The sequence below is a fragment of the Canis lupus genome, chromosome 25, assembly GCF_011100685.1.
Source record: "Canis lupus familiaris isolate Mischka breed German Shepherd chromosome 25, alternate assembly UU_Cfam_GSD_1.0, whole genome shotgun sequence".
In the NCBI taxonomy this organism is placed as follows: Eukaryota; Metazoa; Chordata; class Mammalia; order Carnivora; family Canidae; genus Canis; species Canis lupus.
The window spans coordinates 31,825,007-31,843,190 of NC_049246.1; the positions used below are offsets into that span (position 1 = coordinate 31,825,007).

At 40.9% G+C, this 18,184-nt stretch overlaps 1 protein-coding gene across 2 annotated transcripts in view; it reads left to right on the forward strand.

The window, feature by feature from the left end:
* EBF2 (EBF transcription factor 2) overlaps positions 1-17,111 on the forward strand; it is a 191,457-nt gene extending 174,346 nt beyond the window's left edge. The window contains exons 14-16 of one of the 2 annotated variants that reach the window (XM_038573773.1): positions 1,126-1,311; positions 9,565-9,732; positions 14,647-17,111. In XM_038573773.1, coding sequence (XP_038429701.1) covers positions 1,126-1,311; positions 9,565-9,732; positions 14,647-14,678 — 386 coding nt within the window. In that variant the 3' untranslated portion in view covers positions 14,679-17,111. Of the gene's footprint in view, positions 1-1,125; positions 1,312-5,409; positions 5,798-9,564; positions 9,733-14,646 lie in introns of those variants that run through there. The other variant, XM_038573774.1, reaches the window with a different exon arrangement.
* Positions 17,112-18,184: the final 1,073 nt, after the last annotated feature.

The window sequence follows — 18,184 nt, forward strand, 5'->3', positions numbered from 1 at the left end:
TTTGTGTATGGTCTCATATACAAATGCAGAGCAACACACTTTATAGTTAACTGTGCCTTTTACATGGAAGCATATTGCATAAAGATTTTTGTCACTGAGGTTGATTTTATTAAGGTGCTAAGTTGATCACAAATCATCTTTTTAAAAGGAATACTTTTCCTAATGTTGCCCCTAACCTTGGGATAGTTTTATTTCCAATTTCATTCATTCATTGGAAGAGAATTCCTCATTCTCATGCTCAGGGTAAGTTTTTCTTACAGAAGAGTGGGTATGGACATATGATTGCCTTTATTTTTCTTCCAAATTGAGGTCATTTCCTAAGTAGCTTTAGAGACTGTTATCCAAAGTGGGTTATTTCAGGATAGGTTAGGTGACGTCTCCATGCTGGGGTTTCAGAAGCCTGGGGAAGACTCATGGTCCCTTCCCCATCCCTCCCACAGACCAGATCTCCCTGTACTCAATTGCTGATGCTTCCAAATCTTTGGTCAAAGAATAGCACATTTAGATGAACTTAACAATTTTTAAATAAAGATATTCCCCACCCCTACTCAGGGCATGGTAACAATCTTGAACTAACATTTCCAAAGGTATGATCTGTGGAGTACGAGTGGCTCTTGAGATGTTTTTAGGGTGCCTTTAGCTCACCATTCCCAGAAAAGATACAGTGGTGTGCTAAATTTGGGAAACACTAGGATGGCAAAGTTAAACTTTTTTTTTTTTTTTTATTCTCTAAGCCCATATGTTTGCCAGTCTTCAAGGAATGGCTACAGTATACAACATCCGCCAAGCTTTACTTGACCATAGAATATTTTCCTCAGTGATACCCATAGGGCTCTCATGTGTTAGGAAGATTAGTCATCACTCCTTGGGGGGTGAGCTGGAGATGTTGACCACAAATGGGAACAAAGAGGAAGGAGGGACTGTCAGGGACATGGCCTTTTGTAGGATGGGGAAGGGAGGTGGGGTATAAAAGCTGAAGAGAGGAAAATGCACTTTCTACCTCTGCATAGGGGTGGTTTGGGGATGTTCTATAGTCTGGGAACCCTGTGAGCCATGCCGCCATATTTGTTCTGTGTTGGATGTGTGTGCCAGTTCACCTATCTGGGCTTCTTCCTTGTTGTCCAGGGTACATCCGCAACACAAGCAGCATCTCTCCGCGGGGCTACTCTTCCAGCTCCACCCCCCAGCAGTCTAACTACAGCACCTCCAGTAACAGCATGAATGGCTACAGCAATGTCCCCATGGCTAACCTGGGCGTCCCAGGGTCACCAGGATTTCTAAACGGCTCCCCTACTGGCTCCCCTTATGGAAGTAAGTGCCCTTTCCATCTATGTGGCTGTCCTTGTGTCTCTGTCCCTGGGTTTTACTCTTCAGCCTTTTGAGGGAGAGTGACATCCCTACACCTTACTGACTTGTAGAGGAGTAGCCCAATTTCTGAAGGAAATGTCCTTCCTGCCTTTTGTTCTTTTCTCTTAGCTAGACTTTGATGTACTTGGTTGCTCAAAGCCTTCTGAAGGAAAGAAAAGGAGTGAAACTATTTGCTTTTTACAAAGAAAGGGAGATGAGGCTTGGGTGGATGTGGAGTGAGGAACAAAGATTCCATTTCAGTTAGCATCGTGCACACTCTTCATTAGGTAATTTCAGATGTAATGTTTTCTTTAATCCTCTTAAGAATTTTGTCCTTATTGTGGGTGAGGAGGTTTAGGTGCACAGCAGTTAATTTATCTAAGATCACACTGCTAGGATAGAGCAGGGCCATCATTTGAATGCAGAATTTGTGGCTTGGTTATTTTGTGTGTCACATCATGCTCCCGTGTCACTTTTTTACATGGCCCTCCCCTCCTTGTATACTAAGAGATGGAATTTAGCTGCTCATGAGACAGACCTCTTAATCCTAATCTGGGTTAGCTAGATCTCCTAGGGGGTTATGAAAACTCACTGCGGTTGCTTTGAGGGCTAAGAAGCCCGAGAGAGTATGTGTCTTCAAACCTACCTAGGGAATGAATACTTCAGGCCAGGGCAGAAGCCACAAAGTCACCATGGTGAGTCTGTGTGAATGAGTGGAATGTTCTTGAAATGCTGGCTATTGTTGCAAAACTCTAGAGCAGACCCTCTGTTCACCCAGAGTGGTTCCCCCATGCCAAAACCAAGGACAAGTCAAGGCCAGCACATAGCCATTTCCACCGCATCTCAGGAAGTGACATGCCAAGGATCTGGAGGCTGCCTTTCTCAGCCTTGTTGATTCTCTGGGAACACACACCCATGAGTTATTTCTGGGTTATCTGTTCACTTCATTACCCTCAAGAGTCTACTCAACGGGATAAGGACATAGTAGCCAAATAGCAGAGGTAGTAGCCAAATAGCAGAGGTTGGTTCTTCTACTACAACTAAAATCTTGTTGCTGCAAAGACATGAATTCTGTGTTGTGTCATGTCGGATAGCCCAGATCAATTAGATTAGAGTGGTCTAAAGAGTTTTGATCAGGAATGGATGCTGTATTTTGTCAAATGCTTTCTCTGCATCTAATGAGAGGATAGAGTGGTCTAGATGAACAAATTCTTGCTTTCTTGATTTATTTCTTTACTTATTTTTACCTTATCTTGTTCCAAAAATGTTTTGGGGGATATTAATAGTGTGATGAGTGTTATGAAAGTATAAAATAACAACTGTAAGACACTGAAATAAAAGAAAAAATATGGATAGGAAAATTAGATGAATCCAACGACTAGTCTGGATGCCATTTAGCATATTCGAGGCAGCCATTCACTTGGTTTAGAGACTTACAAGATGGGAAAGCAAAGAGAGAAGCACAATTTGTTATAAGATTTTATATCCACACACTTTTTTTTAATAGTTTAGGAGAAATATGATTTTTGTGTTGCTGCAACCTCGGAGAGATTTCTCCCACGCATCATTGTACAGAAGGTGCCATGTGTATAGAAGGGATCACATGTTCAACAAGTGACACAGGACAAGAGAGCCACTGTGTAAAGGATGGCACATAATGTGACAATAATAAGCATAATTCACAATTGCTTTCCACCTTACAGCCTAAAAAGCATGTTCCCATACAGAGTCCATTCGGATCCTTACAACAACTTTATGCCATGTCTATAATCATAATTATTGATGTCATTTTTCCTTATAAAATATGAAGGGTTAGTATGATTTATTCAAGGATTCATAGCCAATAAATAATAAAAATAGGACTAGAAATATGTCATCAGATTCAGAATACCATGTTCTAAAATTATTCAATAATGTAAGAAATATTTCATGTATTTATAATATACGATTAGGCTGAACACGAAGGAATTACTTTTTTAGTTTCCCAAAAGGGTAATTTCACATGTTCAACATATATTTATGAATAAAAATCTGTGTATGAAGCCGAACCATATGAATTGTCATCTTTGTAGATCAAAAACGGTCAATATAATATTATAGTGTATAGTGTGGTGATGAGAGAAAGAGAGAGAGAGAGAGAGCAAAAGAAAGACAGGGAGGGGCAGGTGAGTAGGGTTGAGAGAGAGAGAGACAGAGAGAGAGAGAGAGAAACAAAGAGAGAGAGGGGATGAACAGATAAATGAATATGCCTACTGGGTAATTGCTTGATATTTCTTACTAGATAATTCATTTGGCGGGGAAGGACCCTTCTTACTCCAGCAAGTGATGGTTTTCTTCTACTATCCTTTCTTGATCATGCAGTCCCGCTGCCACAGAGAAATGATAGCACCCACAGCTTCAAATCACCCATTAAAACCAGACAGCAGGGTCTCCCAGGTGGTGCAGTTGGTTCAGCGGTTGCCTTTGGCTTAAGTCATGATCCCAGGGTCCTGGGATTAGGCTCCCTGCTCAGTGGGGAGCCTGCTTCTCCCTCTCCTCCCTGCTTGTGCTCTCCCTGTCACTCTCTCTCTCTCTCAAATAAATAAATAAAATAAAATAAATAAAACCAGACAGCATATGCAGAATAGAAAGAGGCACACTACCCAATGGGAGGGGTGAGCACAGCAGAATACTTGCCCCCTGCTCCTGCTGGGTCTGTGTGATCTCTGGCACCTTTATTTTCTGCAGGAGGGTCTGAAGCAGTCACAAACTGGGAATGGATTCCAAACAGTGCCTTCATTACAATAAAATCCCCTACTACAAAAATTCTGAATGCCCCATGGAGTTCATTACAATAGCATCTGACCTGTATTTCTAGCCAGCTAAGTCTTAACTTCCCTGGGAAATAAAAAAGACAGCCCAGGGGAAACCATTTTGTCAGTCCTGTTGCTTGTGTCTCAAAACACCAGTGTATGATTTCTCATTTTCTTTTTTAAACTAGTCTGATGGCGGCCAGGCCATGCCACGGAGCAATCACTTGCCAGAGTCATTCAGAAGAAATAAAGCCAAGCCTCTCGGTCAAGTTGATTTGCATTATGGCCAATGCAGAGTATCAGAAACCTGCATCTTTACTGCTTTTGCTCTTACACTACTTCAAAAAATGGCCAAACAGATGTTTTTTCGATTTCACATACAAACTTCACTTCCTGGCGGTAGCAGTGTGTGCCAAAGTTCCAGCTCAGTGCAAGTTTTTATGGCTGAATTCTAAACCCCTGACAATAGGGGGTTATAATGAAATGCTGACAGACCCCTTAGCGCCAACAAATGCAATGGCTCGATGCAAAGGAGGATATGGTGCCCTGGGAGCTCCAGCTGGGACTGTGTGAGCCAGTCAATCCTTATAAGAAGAAAAGTGGTTTTTCCTTAACCCCCCATGTTCGTAGAGATTTGGGGGCCAGACGTACTTGCCTTTACTTTGGCCTCTATCCAAAGAGAGAGAGAGAGGGAGGGAGGGAGAGAGAGAGAGAGAGAGAGAGAGAGAGATGTCCAGAGAAATCCTCAATTGCACATGTATGTGATCGGTGTTCCTCAAATGGTGCACTCTGGTGTCCCCAAAGCAGAATCACCCCCCAAGCAATTCCAAAGTTTGGGACGGAATCTATGCCGAAATCCAACCTGTGTTCAGGGATTCCTACTTCATTTACATCGTCTTAGACTATGCCCTGGGGCTCCATATTTTCATGTTTTCAAAAATAAATATCAAGACATTTTCTATTGTAGAGTATTAAACGATTATTATAGAAAATTTAGAACATATGGAAATAGTCTCAAAAAAGAAAGTGCGCTCCCACCATAAAAAACAACCTTGTTAGCATCTTGACATATTTCTATTGTCTTTTTCTCCAGGAAAGAAAAAAAAATCCCATTACAATAGTAACATTCTCATTATACACAATTTAAAAAGCATGTGTACATAGACAAGAAAAGAAAAATGATGCGCTTTATTTCTGTGCAGGCATGACCATTGTTAACTTTTAAAGTACAGCCTTCCAGCCATTGACAGATGCATTTTGGAAATTGCAGTGTCTGCTCTGATGCACAACTAATGGGATTCTGCCCCGAGATCAACGAAAGAGGGAGTAGAAGAAAAGTGGCAGAAATATCCAAGGCACAGATATGAAGCTAGGCTCCCCAGAATCTGTCAGTGATGCACACCTGGGTCCTAAGAATGGAGAACAGATATGAGGAACGATGTTTGCTTTGTGAAGTTCACCACAGTCAATAAACTTCTCCCAGGAATTTGGAGATTTATTAGTCTCTTTGCTTTTTTCTTTTCTTTTTTTTTTTTTTTTTTATAGCAGAAAGGTCAACAGGCAATCTTGTTTGCAGGTAGTAAAGCCTTAAATTGAAGAAGAGGGCAGCCCTGAGTGGTTTAGCACCACCTTGGGCCCAGGGCGTGATCCTGGAGACCTGGGATTGAGTCCCACGTCTGGCTCCCTGCATGGAGTCTGCTTCTCCCTCTGCCTGTGTCTCTGCCCCTCCCTGTGTGTCTCTCATGAATAAATAAAATCTTTTAAATAAATAAATAAATAAATAAATAAATAAATAAATAAATAAATAAATCGAAGAAGAACATTAACACCCCCGGAAGGCTAGTATGCCTGTTGCTAATGGTTCCATTCTTCTTTTACCCCGCAAAGATGGAGATTTTTCCATTTGTTTATTTTAACAGCGTTTACTGGTTTCTGCTACGTTAAAACTAATGCGTGGTCATTGCAGACAACTTTGGAAATATGGACAAGTGAAAGGAATATATTGAAGAATATTCATAAACCATTGGCCAGAGATAACATTGTTAAAAGTTTGGATGTATATTGCATCCTTCTAAACTTTTGCTTTGTATGCTTTCCTAAAAAAATAAAATTGGGCTTGATGTATATGTTATGACATCATTTGTATTATTCATCTGAGGAGGCACATCTTTCTGAGTCGTCAAGTGTTCTTCTCCAACATTAGCTTTAATATTTGCATAGCATTCTATTTTATAGCCTGAATATACTTTACCCTGCTGCTTGCTCGGTCATTTCTGTTATTTTCTAATTTTCCACAATTATAAAAATGTCCTTGAATCTTTTTTTTTTTTTTTTTTTTTGCAAATTTATGATTATCTCCTTGGGATTAATTTCTCAAAATTAAATTACTGGGTTAAAAAAATGCACATTTTAAAATACTTTGATTTTGAGCACACATTGCCAAAGTCCCTCCAGAGAGATGAATGTTCCCCTTAGAAAAGGATGAGTATCTATTTCCCTGCCCTGTTCATTTCTTCTTAATCTTTGTCAATTTGGTAAAGTGGAAAGTATCCTCTCATCAGTGTTTTAATTTGCATTTGATTACTAAGCAGTTTGAGCATTTTTAGTTCTGTAAAAGTCTTTTGGTCATTTTCGTTCCTGTCTCCTTTTCTGAATTTGCTTTTCCTATCCTCGGCCCACTTTTCTCATTGGGATGGTTTTCTTTTTTCTAATTAATTTATAAAAGCCTATTCGCTATTGAGGATATGAACATATCTAAATAATTATCAGGAAGGTTTTCCCTAATTGTCATTCGCCTTTTCTCTGTGTGTTACAGAAGTGTTTTTTTTTTTTTTTTTTTTTTTTTTTTTTTTTTTTTTTTTGTCAGTGTGGCCGATCGATCTTGTGATGTTCTGCTTAGGCTTTGAGGTTGAAAGGATTATGTAAATTATATAACCTTCCTAATTTTTCTACTAGCGCCTTTATAATTTTGTTTTAGCAAATAACTCATTAATCCACTTACATTTACTTTAGTGTTTAACATGAGGAAGCGCTTTTAAGTTTCCGTCTCCAGGGGACTTGTGTATTGTTCCCATGCATTTGCGTCCCATTAATTTGAAATGTCGCCTTTATTAAGTTTCAATTCTCATATATATCCAGGTCTCTTTCTGGCCTCTATTTTCTCCAAGGATTTGTCTGCTTAGTTCTATGTTAGTATAACACTGACTTCATTGATGTAGATTTTTCGTTAAGTTTTAATATCTATTAAGATAAATGCCTTAGTACTTTTGAAGTATTAACAAAACTTTCTGACTCCTGCAGTGTTGTGGCTTTTTAAATAGATAAGCATAGAAATTGTGTTGACATACACAATTTAAAATTCATTTTGGGACTTTGATTACAGTTGCATTAGATTTTAAATTAACTTGGATGTTAGTTTAGCATTTTATAAAAATTTTGTAAAAACTATTTTAAATGGGCATGTTATAGCTCTGTGCTTATTCAACTCTGCAACAATTGTTTTATGTTACCTAGTAAAGTTTGATGTGACTTCCACTGAGAGGCAGCCACATTTGACCAAATGAATCCATTTTAGGTTGAGATCTATTATTTAGAAAAGGAACATTTGTAAAAGTGAGTCCTCTGCTGAATAAAACAGAATCAAGTGTGTATAGTAGGCCTAATTCATCTTATAAAAACCCTCCTCTATCGTGGTGTAGAAGGGGAGGTGGTGCTATTGCAGACAAGGTGCCTGCATGGCTCACATAGTTTGGCAGAGATTGGACCGTGATCAGAATCAGGGCCTCCTGAGTCTCAGCTTTTCTTTGGCCTCTAATTCTGTGCCTTACATAAAGGCGAAAGGTCCTCAACCCCATTTTGATGATGCAAAAGCCAATGCTAGAAGAGAAGATTTTGCTTGACAGTATGAATGTAATCTACTCCCAATATTTGACCCTGTATTCTATTCTATAATTATAGTGACTTAGCCCAATTTTATCTTCATTTTCATCTTCGAGTATTATTTTAGATTCTTCCAAGACTTCATTTTCTTTTCTATTTTTTTTAAATTCATGTTTCTTGAGGAAAGACAGAGATGTACCTAGATGCTTCCTTCTGCATAGCTCTTTAAATCAGGACTACCTAAGGATGAGCAGTTTTTAGATAAAGCTCTTCTTTTGAAGTCTTTGGTTTATAGTTTGGCTGTAAAATACATCATATGGAGATACAAAGCAATCGCTTTGTATATGCAATTGTGTGACCATAACCCAAAGTGTATCTTTACAATGAGATGGGAGAAATGGGGATGGAGTCTTACCCAGGTCATCAGGACAGTTGACCTTCAATTCACCTTGTACTTGGTCTTTGAATCATAAGTCACACTCATGTCCTCACATTCAAAATTTACTTTGTGGAGTAGCTGGGTCACTGAAGATGTGAAGCAGAAGTTGGCAGTCCCTGCCTTGACCATTAGGTTCCAGTAATTCTTTTACCAAGTCATGTGACAGTTCAGAATTCTGAAGACTGTGCTAAAACGAGTCCCTGGAACTTGACCTTATTCTACAAGATGCTGTATCTGACAATTTTACCCTTGTGAACTCTAGTTTACCCCTTTACTTGAGCTTGTTGAACACAGAAGATAAAATTATCTTCTTATATGATGTAACTTGGTAGAGTATCTGACATTAAGAGGTGTAGGGCATTTCATTGGGGTAATTGCCTTTATTTTTCTTGGAAATTACAACACTTAGCTTTTGGCTTCCTTTAAGTAATTTTATTGTTAATATTGGTGTTTTTTCTGCAACATTACATCAGAGGGGCCTGACTTGCAGCTTCATTTCCCAGGAGCTCTGAAAGGAGAGGGAGAGAGAGAGGGAGGTAATCTCCTAGATGTTAATAAACGTTTACATTTAATGAGGAAGTGGCCCATAGAGATGGCACTCTCAGAAATGTTAACCCATAGATCAAACCTCTGGAGCCCTGAGAATTACAGGGAAGTATAGAGCTCCCAGACAGGACTTCTTTTTAGGGTGAAAAAGAGCTTTCCATTCTTGAATAGATTTGATGATTTTTCAGATGTTAGTCGAAATGTTCTCTTGTTAAGCTTCTACTCATGAACAAAGACATATCATAGTATCACCTCCTGCTGCTGCCTTCCTGAACCCCGCCGGCAAAAGAGCACTCTGCCTGCTGAGTCTCCTTAGCACTGTGTACATTCCTCCAGTAGGGTTGTTACCCTATTCATTGTTTCATTTGTATGTTCCTCCCACTGGGCTGGGCAGGGGTGTTGTCACATTCAACTTTTTTCAATCCGTAGAATCTGGGACAATGCCTAGAGTGAATGACTGGATAATTTCTCAATGAATGTGTATAGGTTGTATGTCCTGAAGAAAGAACTTAACTCCTAGGTTTGTCCTTTCCTAAGAGGATTGTGCCTTTTGCTTTCCAGTCATGTCATCAAGTCCCACTGTTGGATCTTCTAGCACGTCCTCCATCCTCCCATTTTCCTCTTCAGTTTTTCCTGCTGTCAAACAGAAGAGTGCCTTTGCCCCTGTCATCAGGCCACAAGGCTCGCCTTCACCCGCCTGCTCCAGTGGCAATGGAAATGGATTCAGAGGTAAGCAAAGGTACCACTTTGGTACCACCATGATAAATGGGCCACAGGGCCAGGAAAAGTAAAAGCAAACAGCACAGCATCATTCCTTATCTCTAACCATTTACCTGCAAAGAGATGCTTTGGTGTTTCATGGGATACAGATGACTTATACAACTGGGCTAATACTCTACCCATGAACAAGCTGGGGGAAAACAGAGAAGTCGGTCAGCTCTTCAAGTTCACAGAATTAACTATGGTAGAGCCATATATATACCCTGTAGGAGTGTCTGGACTTCCCAGACCTTTTCTTTCCACAAGGTCATGCCACTGTTTCCCAGAAGGTACCTGGTCACATCAGACACCACAAGGTGATTGCTGCTTACCTAATGGGCTTGTTTGCCCATCTGTAGTGCATACCTATTCCCATGGCATAAATGGACAGGATCCATCAGGAGCAACCAGCACATTGTGAGAATTCTGGTTACATGCCAGTCAGATTGATAGCAGGTGTCTGAACAGGAGGTGGAGCAGGGAAGAAAGAAAAAAAGATATACACTGTCTAAGAAAAAAATTAGTATCACCCATCAAGCCCATTTTTGAGCAATGTCTGAAAAGTATAGCATGACATAACATAATGTGATGAGTACATGAGAATCTAATCGTCTCACTGAATGGGAGGCAGCTGATGGCAAAAGAGCAAATTGGAACCTGCTGAACACTATGGATCCTGACGACCCACATTATTTTCAGGCTCTTCTCTGAGTCTTGACATGAAAACATTCATGACAAGCAAGTGTTGGATAAAACCAAGAAGGGCAGAGGTTTGGTTAACCCCTCATGGATCAAAGCCTCTGAGGTCAACAGAGCCTTGGAAGAACTGTGCCATCCCTGTGATGGCATCTGCCTAATAGCTTTATATTGTGCATAGATTCCTGATCCTCTGGGGATCCTCTGTGAGGGTTCATCAGCCAGTTGTGGCCCAGCAGAGCTCTGGGAGGCACAGTAGGTTCCTGTCCTACTCTACCGTAAGAGACAGTGGTGTCTCCTCAAAGTCAAGTGACTTGACAGAGAAAGTGTGAAATGGGAACTGAAAACCCAGAACTTGGAAGAGTCCCTGAAAATTCTTTTACTTCCATCTAGACAAAGCAGCTGGATAACATGCCACCCAATGTGTGAGTAGTTGGAAACATCTGTGTATCTGAGGGGGAGAAGTATATATAGGTATATATATTTCATTTTCATCTAGATGTCCGGTCCATAGAAAAACAGGATCAGCCTATAACTCAGTGTCACCACCTGCCCCATCTCTCTTCAAGGACCAGTGTGGTTTCCATCGCATCCTTGGGGGATACACTCAGAACTTCTTCATCTCCAGACTGGGAAATGTATACAATTGTTGAATATCTGCTGCATCTTTGCCTTCTACACACCCACTTCAGGGATGATGTCTCCCCTTTCTAAGTTCTGTGGTTTTAGTCATATCACTTAACCATGTGGGGGCCCCACAGTTCTCATTGGGGAGATGCAGAGTAGAGGCCCCATGAAAGGCTAAGAGGGAGTGCAGGTGCAAGAGGAAGTCGGGAGGGATACAGCCCCTTCCTCATTCCAGACAACCCATGCCAACATTTTCAGCTTCACTTTGAGGAGAAAAAATATAGCTTGATTTCCACTTCTACCCCTCCTCCATCTTCTCTCTCTTACATGCGCTCAGTGGGGGCAGTTGAGGTTGTCTCAAATCTTCTGGTCTGTACTATCCAGAGAGATTCATGTGTGGGGCCTGCCTGGCTTTGGCCCTTGAGCATGCCAGGATGCATTTTTTCACTGGCTCCCATGGCCTGGAATCCCCACCCTGCTTGTTGCTGCATTCCCAACTCTCGTTGTGGTATCACCCACTGAGGGTTGGGTTGGCCCCAAGAGATGGAAGAGTCAGTGTGGTCATAGTGAGGTTTCTCTGTGGGGGAAGCAGTAGCCAAAATAGCCATAAGACCCTCTCTAGGGTCCTCAGCCATGTGAACTCCTGGTCAGTGCAGGTCAGAATAATTAGACTGAGGAAGTGGCTGAGCCACACGTTCCATGTCTGTGGGAGTGACGATGTCATCAATTACACGTAGGCTCTGGGATAGAATCTCATTTCTGTAGGATCACTGAGAAGTCCTGAGCCGCTTTTGGATCCTACAATTCCCTCTGGATTTCTCTGGTGATTTGAACCTTAAGAAGAAGAAGGAAGGCAGGGGGAGGGGGAGGAGGAGGAGGGAAAGAGCAGTGCGTAAATTAGGAGTGCAGGCTCCCACTTGTCCTCCTTTTGTATCAGGTGGCTAGAAGCTCCAGGTCCAATGCTACAAGGCATCCCACTGATGCATAGAAGGAGAAAACAAGCTGACATCAAATACTCTGGCCATAGTCACTGAGTGAAGGAATCCTGGGATTGCAGAGGTGATCAGCAGGAAGCTCCATGTCTGTAGAGATGGACAGTGTAAAAGTGTGGTCTGAGGCGCTTGGGTGATCACAGGCTGTTGGAGAGGTTCTGCTCTTGACTTGCATGGTGAGGTGGTCTCAATTATCTGCAGGAGTGACATGCATCCAATCGACTCTGGGCCTTGCTGCTTTTGAGCACCACGTGCAAGACACTGAACCAAGTGCTTTACACGAATTACCTTGCCCAAGCCTCACATGTGAGGGAAAGGTGAAGGTCATACCATTATCACCCTTTTTTTTTTTAAAAAAAAAAGAGATTTTATTTATTTATTCATGAGAGACACACAGAGAGCGGCAGAGACATAGGCAGAGGGAGAAGCAGGCTCCCTGTGGGGAGCCCGATATGGGACTCGATCCCAGGATCTGGGATCACAACCTGAGCCGAAGGCAGATGCTCAAACACTGAGCCCCCCCAGGTGTCCCCATTATCACTATTTTTTAGTTAAGTGGTTTCCTCAAAGCAACACAGTAAGCTGACCTCAGACATTTTGACTCCAGACCCTGTGCTGTGACAACCCGGTGTGTCTCCAGGGACAAGAATAGTGCAATTCCTCTCCTCACCCTTCCCCCATACCTGCTTTCCACCTGGACCGAAGGTGGATTATTGTTTTCCCATGAAATGCCAAAGGTAGAAAGAAATTGGACAAAGTGCGGTTAAGCATGCTCCCCTCCCCTTACAAACATGCTTACTTCTTCTCTAATTAATTTCTGTTTTCTGTCTGTTGGCTGTGGTTTCAACAAGGAAAATGTCAGGGTCACCGTGGAACAGAGATCCAGCCCACCTAGTGCCCAATGTGACATCTGCCGTTCTTCCGGCACGCACTGGATCTTCTTCTTTGAGTGGCTCTGCCCTTTTTAATAAGCTCTGTAGGGTAACTCTCTGAGGACGCAGAAAAAAGAAGGGGCTGATGAGTTTTAAGTGTAATAGACAAGTTAAAGTTGAAAACGTGAGCCACAATCCTACTGCCAGAAAGCTCTGTGCAGTGTCCCACCTTCTACCTCATTTATCAGGCATTTGCAGTGATGAGTATAGATTGTCGAGATAATATTATGCACTATGTGCCTGATTCATTTTCCAGCTCCCTCCAGGAAAAGAAATAAAATAAAATAAAAAAACCCTCCTACACTCTGGGATAATTACCAGGGTTGCTATGTCTCCAAATCATCAGGGAGTGTCCAGAATTGAACTGCCTTTATTGAAAAGTTACATCGATTCAATATATAGTAATACAGGCAAAAATAATTAAGGCTTTGCTAGCTGTGTAAGACCTTAATCCAGATCTCACAAACATTCAATAAAGGCTGTATGGGCAGGGAAATAGACGGCTGACAATTTTGCCTAAGAAGACTAGCTGGATAGAGAAAGAAGGGGCAGAGGGAGGAGAGACAGGAGGAAGAAGACTGGGGGAGGAGAGAGAGGTGGTGTTGAGGAGAAGCAGGAAGAATTTTGGTCATTTGCTTGTCAGCTTAGGAAGCACCACTCAGCAAAATGCTTCTATGATCGTTGATAAGCTTTAGATGAGACAGAGACAATAAAACTCAAAGGATCAAATACAAGATGTGGTTTGAAGTTTTGAGGCAAGGAGACTACTCTGCTGATACCCAAGAATGTGAAAATTCTATGGGTTCATCACCTGAAAGCCAAGGTCAGAGGAGTGCAGTTTGCTGTGTGATTTTTCCACATTGTGCTAATGCTGCTTTGTTTCCCATATCAAGGGGAAGCCTTGGACCCAATGCCCCCCACAGGTATCGTCTGTGTCCTCTTCACTAGGTGGAGGAGACGTTGGGTACTACTCGGGGATGGAGGGGATGAAGAGTAGAGACTGGGTGATTTCCAAATTAGGAACTAAATTAAGTCTTCTATTCCAGTGGATCAGCACTCATTAGTGAACAAGCATCACATATCAGCATGAACACCAAAGGAAGATGAGCTAGTTAGGGGGAAAAATAGTTCATCACTTTCAGCTAGAATGGAGAGAAACTTGGGATGGTGAGAAAGCCTTATTTGTTATAAATTGATGCCTGGAAAGTTACTCCATAGGCTCGGCACCTGGAGTTTCCTTTCCTGTTTCAACTTAGTGATTTGAAACCATATAATCTAGAGATCATCATAGTCTAATGATGAAAAAGAAATATATCACAAATACCTTAAAATCTAGCTTATGTGTTGATGTCCATCATGCCAAGTATACAAGCCATTAATATAAAACAAGATAAAACATAGGTCTTGGCCTCCCAACAAAACTTCAACAAGCCTTGTTTATGTTCCAGTGATTCGGTGATTCAGTGATTCAGTGCCTCTGACAGGCTGTGTGCTAGAGAAATGGGTTTCTACAACCACTGAGTGCATCATCTCCCTGGATTGTCCCCTGTCGATCCCAGTGCCTGACCTCTCTCTGGGTTGTAGGCTTCAGTGTCAACATCTCTGAGTCTCATTCCTGTGCCACTCTTTCCTTGCAGCCATGACCGGACTTGTCGTGCCCCCAATGTAAAGAAGAAGAAGAACTGCTTCCTTATAGCACAAAACTACTTAACTCTGATGGACCAATCCTGAAGAAAGCACTATGAGCTCTTTGGGGAGAGTTGTGCCCCAGAATGAACATGACGGACAGATTTGGGTATGCACGGAGCTGCATCGGACCTGATCTCACGTTTCTCGCATAGCTCTCATGGTGGCTACACAAACTGACCCTCTTGGGGACAAGGACAAAATATGTCATTGACGTAGTCAGTGCTAAGAGCAGAAATGCAATTCTTTGTTATGAACATTATGAGAACCACCTTCCTATGTTTGTAAAATATTTAAGAAAAAAATTGGCAAACAATTCATGCTTAATATTTTGGATACTATTTGTTTTTCTTTGTAGGAAAAAAAAAGTTGAAAGTTTCTATTTTCTATGAAGCCTTTCAGATACCAATTTAGTTTATGCAGAAAAAAAAATTGAACAAAACAGGGTACCAGCATGGAAGACTTTCTTAAACGAAACCTGAATTGAATGATGAAATGTTGTTGTATGTGTGTTTGCTTATAGTTTAATCTCTTTAAAAAACAAAAAAACAAAAAAAGGGAAAAATTTTAAAATGTTTTACAATTATTTAAATAAATAAACGTGTAACTTATTGTAAGTAGAGGTAGAAATTAAGACCTTTTTTGGAAGAGAGAGGAATTTCTCTTCCTGATGTAAAATGAAAATGATGCAAACAAGTAGTAACAAGTTTAAAAGGTGTGTGATTATTACTGCAGTTACTTACTAGACTTTTATCCCCCATCCTGCATCCCCCTCTTCTTCCATCATTTTATTGACCCATGGGCAAGAACATGTACCTTATATAGATTCCTACAGAACAGTCTGATGCGGAAACAAAGATTCAGTCCATGCGCATACACAAATACTCAAACTCATCAGTTCATTCCCAGCTCCGTCCACTTTCTAAATAGTCTACGTGTCCCTTTTGGTATTCACTTTGTGAATTTTTAACAAATTTATGTTAGCTTTCAACCTTCTCCTCTGAGCGGTGCAGAGAATTCCCATGTTTTAGTGCATCCCAGGCTTTGTGTCCCGAGGAAAGACATGTCTCATCTAAAAGAAGAGCCAAAGCCATGTGACTTTCCCACCCAAGTGGCCCCTTTGGAATCCCCCCCCCCAACAGAGCCACATGTCCCCTCCTCTTTGGTTGCTTAGTCAAGCACAGAGGTGTAAGCCCCACAGAACTTCGGAGACAGGATTTAAAGAAGATGATCCTGTTTCTTAGACTGTTAAGTGTGAATTTTAGAATGTCCACGTCCTTTCTTCTCTCTGCAGATTTCCTCTCATGGCATTCAACTCTCTTGAAAAAAATATGTATCTTACTTGACACAGTTTTCAGGCAAGAATGGCATGGTGTGTGGAAGAGGAATGTTAAAAGCCCTTAATCCCTCTCCTGATATTCAAAAAGATGGAAATGGAGATTCTTAGCAGGGTTAGAGATTAGGGGTATCTGTGTTCCGAGCAGCACAGTGACCCAGGGCTGCAATGGGCTCTCGGGAGTTTGGGGGACTAGCTCTTAGGCAGAGAAACATTGCAGGAGCTGCTAACAGTGGCTGAGTCTTGAAAGTCTGTGTGATGCTGGAGATGTATCCAGATTTATTTGGATTTCCAATAAGGATGTCATTTTTTTGTATTTGGATGTCCAGTAAAGGTTCTCCTTGTTGATTCATTGGCACCATAGCACAGTCCATATGTAGATTTCGGTTTGAGGTTCTAACATTAGAAATTGTTGCAGCTCTCATGGAAAAACATCTTTGGTGCATCTGAGCCAATTTTAGACGACTTCACAAATCCGGCCCCCCTTCTGTTTGTCCCATTGATACCTGCCCACAGCTAGTGATCCAGTCCCCAATGGTCTTACTTGCTTTCAACTATTCTGGAATTACTCAATATGCCCCAAATATTATTCCTATGCACATGAGAATCCAAGGTTTTGGAAACTGGGCATGCTTATAATTACTGCTGACAGTCCTTCATGGTCAGGGTTTATAGCACCAAAACACAGGAAACAAATGAGAAAAAGGTCCCCCACGAAAAATCTGATCGAAGGGGAGGAGTGTGTGGAATACAAAGATTACCCTCCAAAAGTGAAGGCGGAACAAAACTGAGCATGTTTAGACCTGGATTCGAGCCAATCCAACATAAGGAAATGTTTTTTTTTTTAAGTAGCATTGCTTTTAGAATCTGTGAATTTTGCTCTTGCATGAAGATGAGTGCAGTACTGTCTTCAAACTGATTGTAGAATTTGTTGGTAGCTTTCCACCGAAAAATGTGTGTAACTAAATACCAGACATCCTTGACCATTCAGCTAGAACCTTGGCAGCAACCGATCTATTTAATTGTACAAATGTGTGTAAGGATTATTTTTAGTGTACTAATAAATTAAGAACAAAGCTACTCTGTCCTCTTCAGTCTTGCTGGTGAATCATTCTGGTCCCAGGTTATTTTTCGTGCCACTTGGAATACGAGTATTTCTATAGGTAACTACAGATTCTATCCTATCTTTGTAAGAGGAGCTGTGTAAGATTTTCCATTTAAAGGGACAATTTACTTCATTATTTATCTCATTTTTTGTTATAGCATCATATTTTTTCCCAGTTTTTCTTTGCACATTTCAATATGCATGGTTTAAAAACCATTATCTTCTCTACCTTTTGTACAGTAGGGTCTCATTTTCAAACTGTATAGTTTCATTTTATCGTTTTGCTTTGTCAGTTATATACAGTATAAAGTTGCTATGCACAGAGCTTTTTGTAAAGACAGCTTTTTTGTTTACTGTTTTTAATGGTCTTACTTATTAAAGAATATCTTGTTTGTAAAATGAATATGTCTACTTCAGTTTTAAACTTTAAATTATCCTAACGAAAAATAAAATTTTTGTACTGTAAAAATGATTGGAACTTTGCCTTTTTTTTTTTCCTGGAGTGAAAAAAATTAGTTTGGGATTTGCTCTTAAGTTTGGGGATTGTCTCATAACTGTTAGTCCCTGAGCTCTGATTGAGGAAATCTTACTACAGCTTTTGCTTACATGGAAAGTGTTCTGAGGTACTCACTTGGACGAGAGAATATGTATGACTTTGGGTCATTTTTCCATATATATTTATCTATATATCCATCTGGTCAAATTCCTTCATAAAGAGATTCTACTTCCTAGGTTGGTCTTTGGTCTTATAGAATTCTTAAGGTAGGTGAGTAGTCTACTTAGGTTTGAAACTGTATGTTGAATAAATGTTATAATTGATCCATCAGACAGTAAAGAATTGGAGGATGGACACAAAGACTTGAGGCCAATCTTAGATTACAGGAAGAGAGCAAGATGCCAACCCTTGGAAGGAAATAATCCATAGCAGGGAAAAGCTTATACAGGAAGATAAAAGGGCTGCAGGAGCTCGGAAAAGATGGCAATCACAGAGGGTTGGAGTGGTCAGAGAAGTTTCCATGAGGGAGGCAGGGCTGGTAGGCCTTCCAAG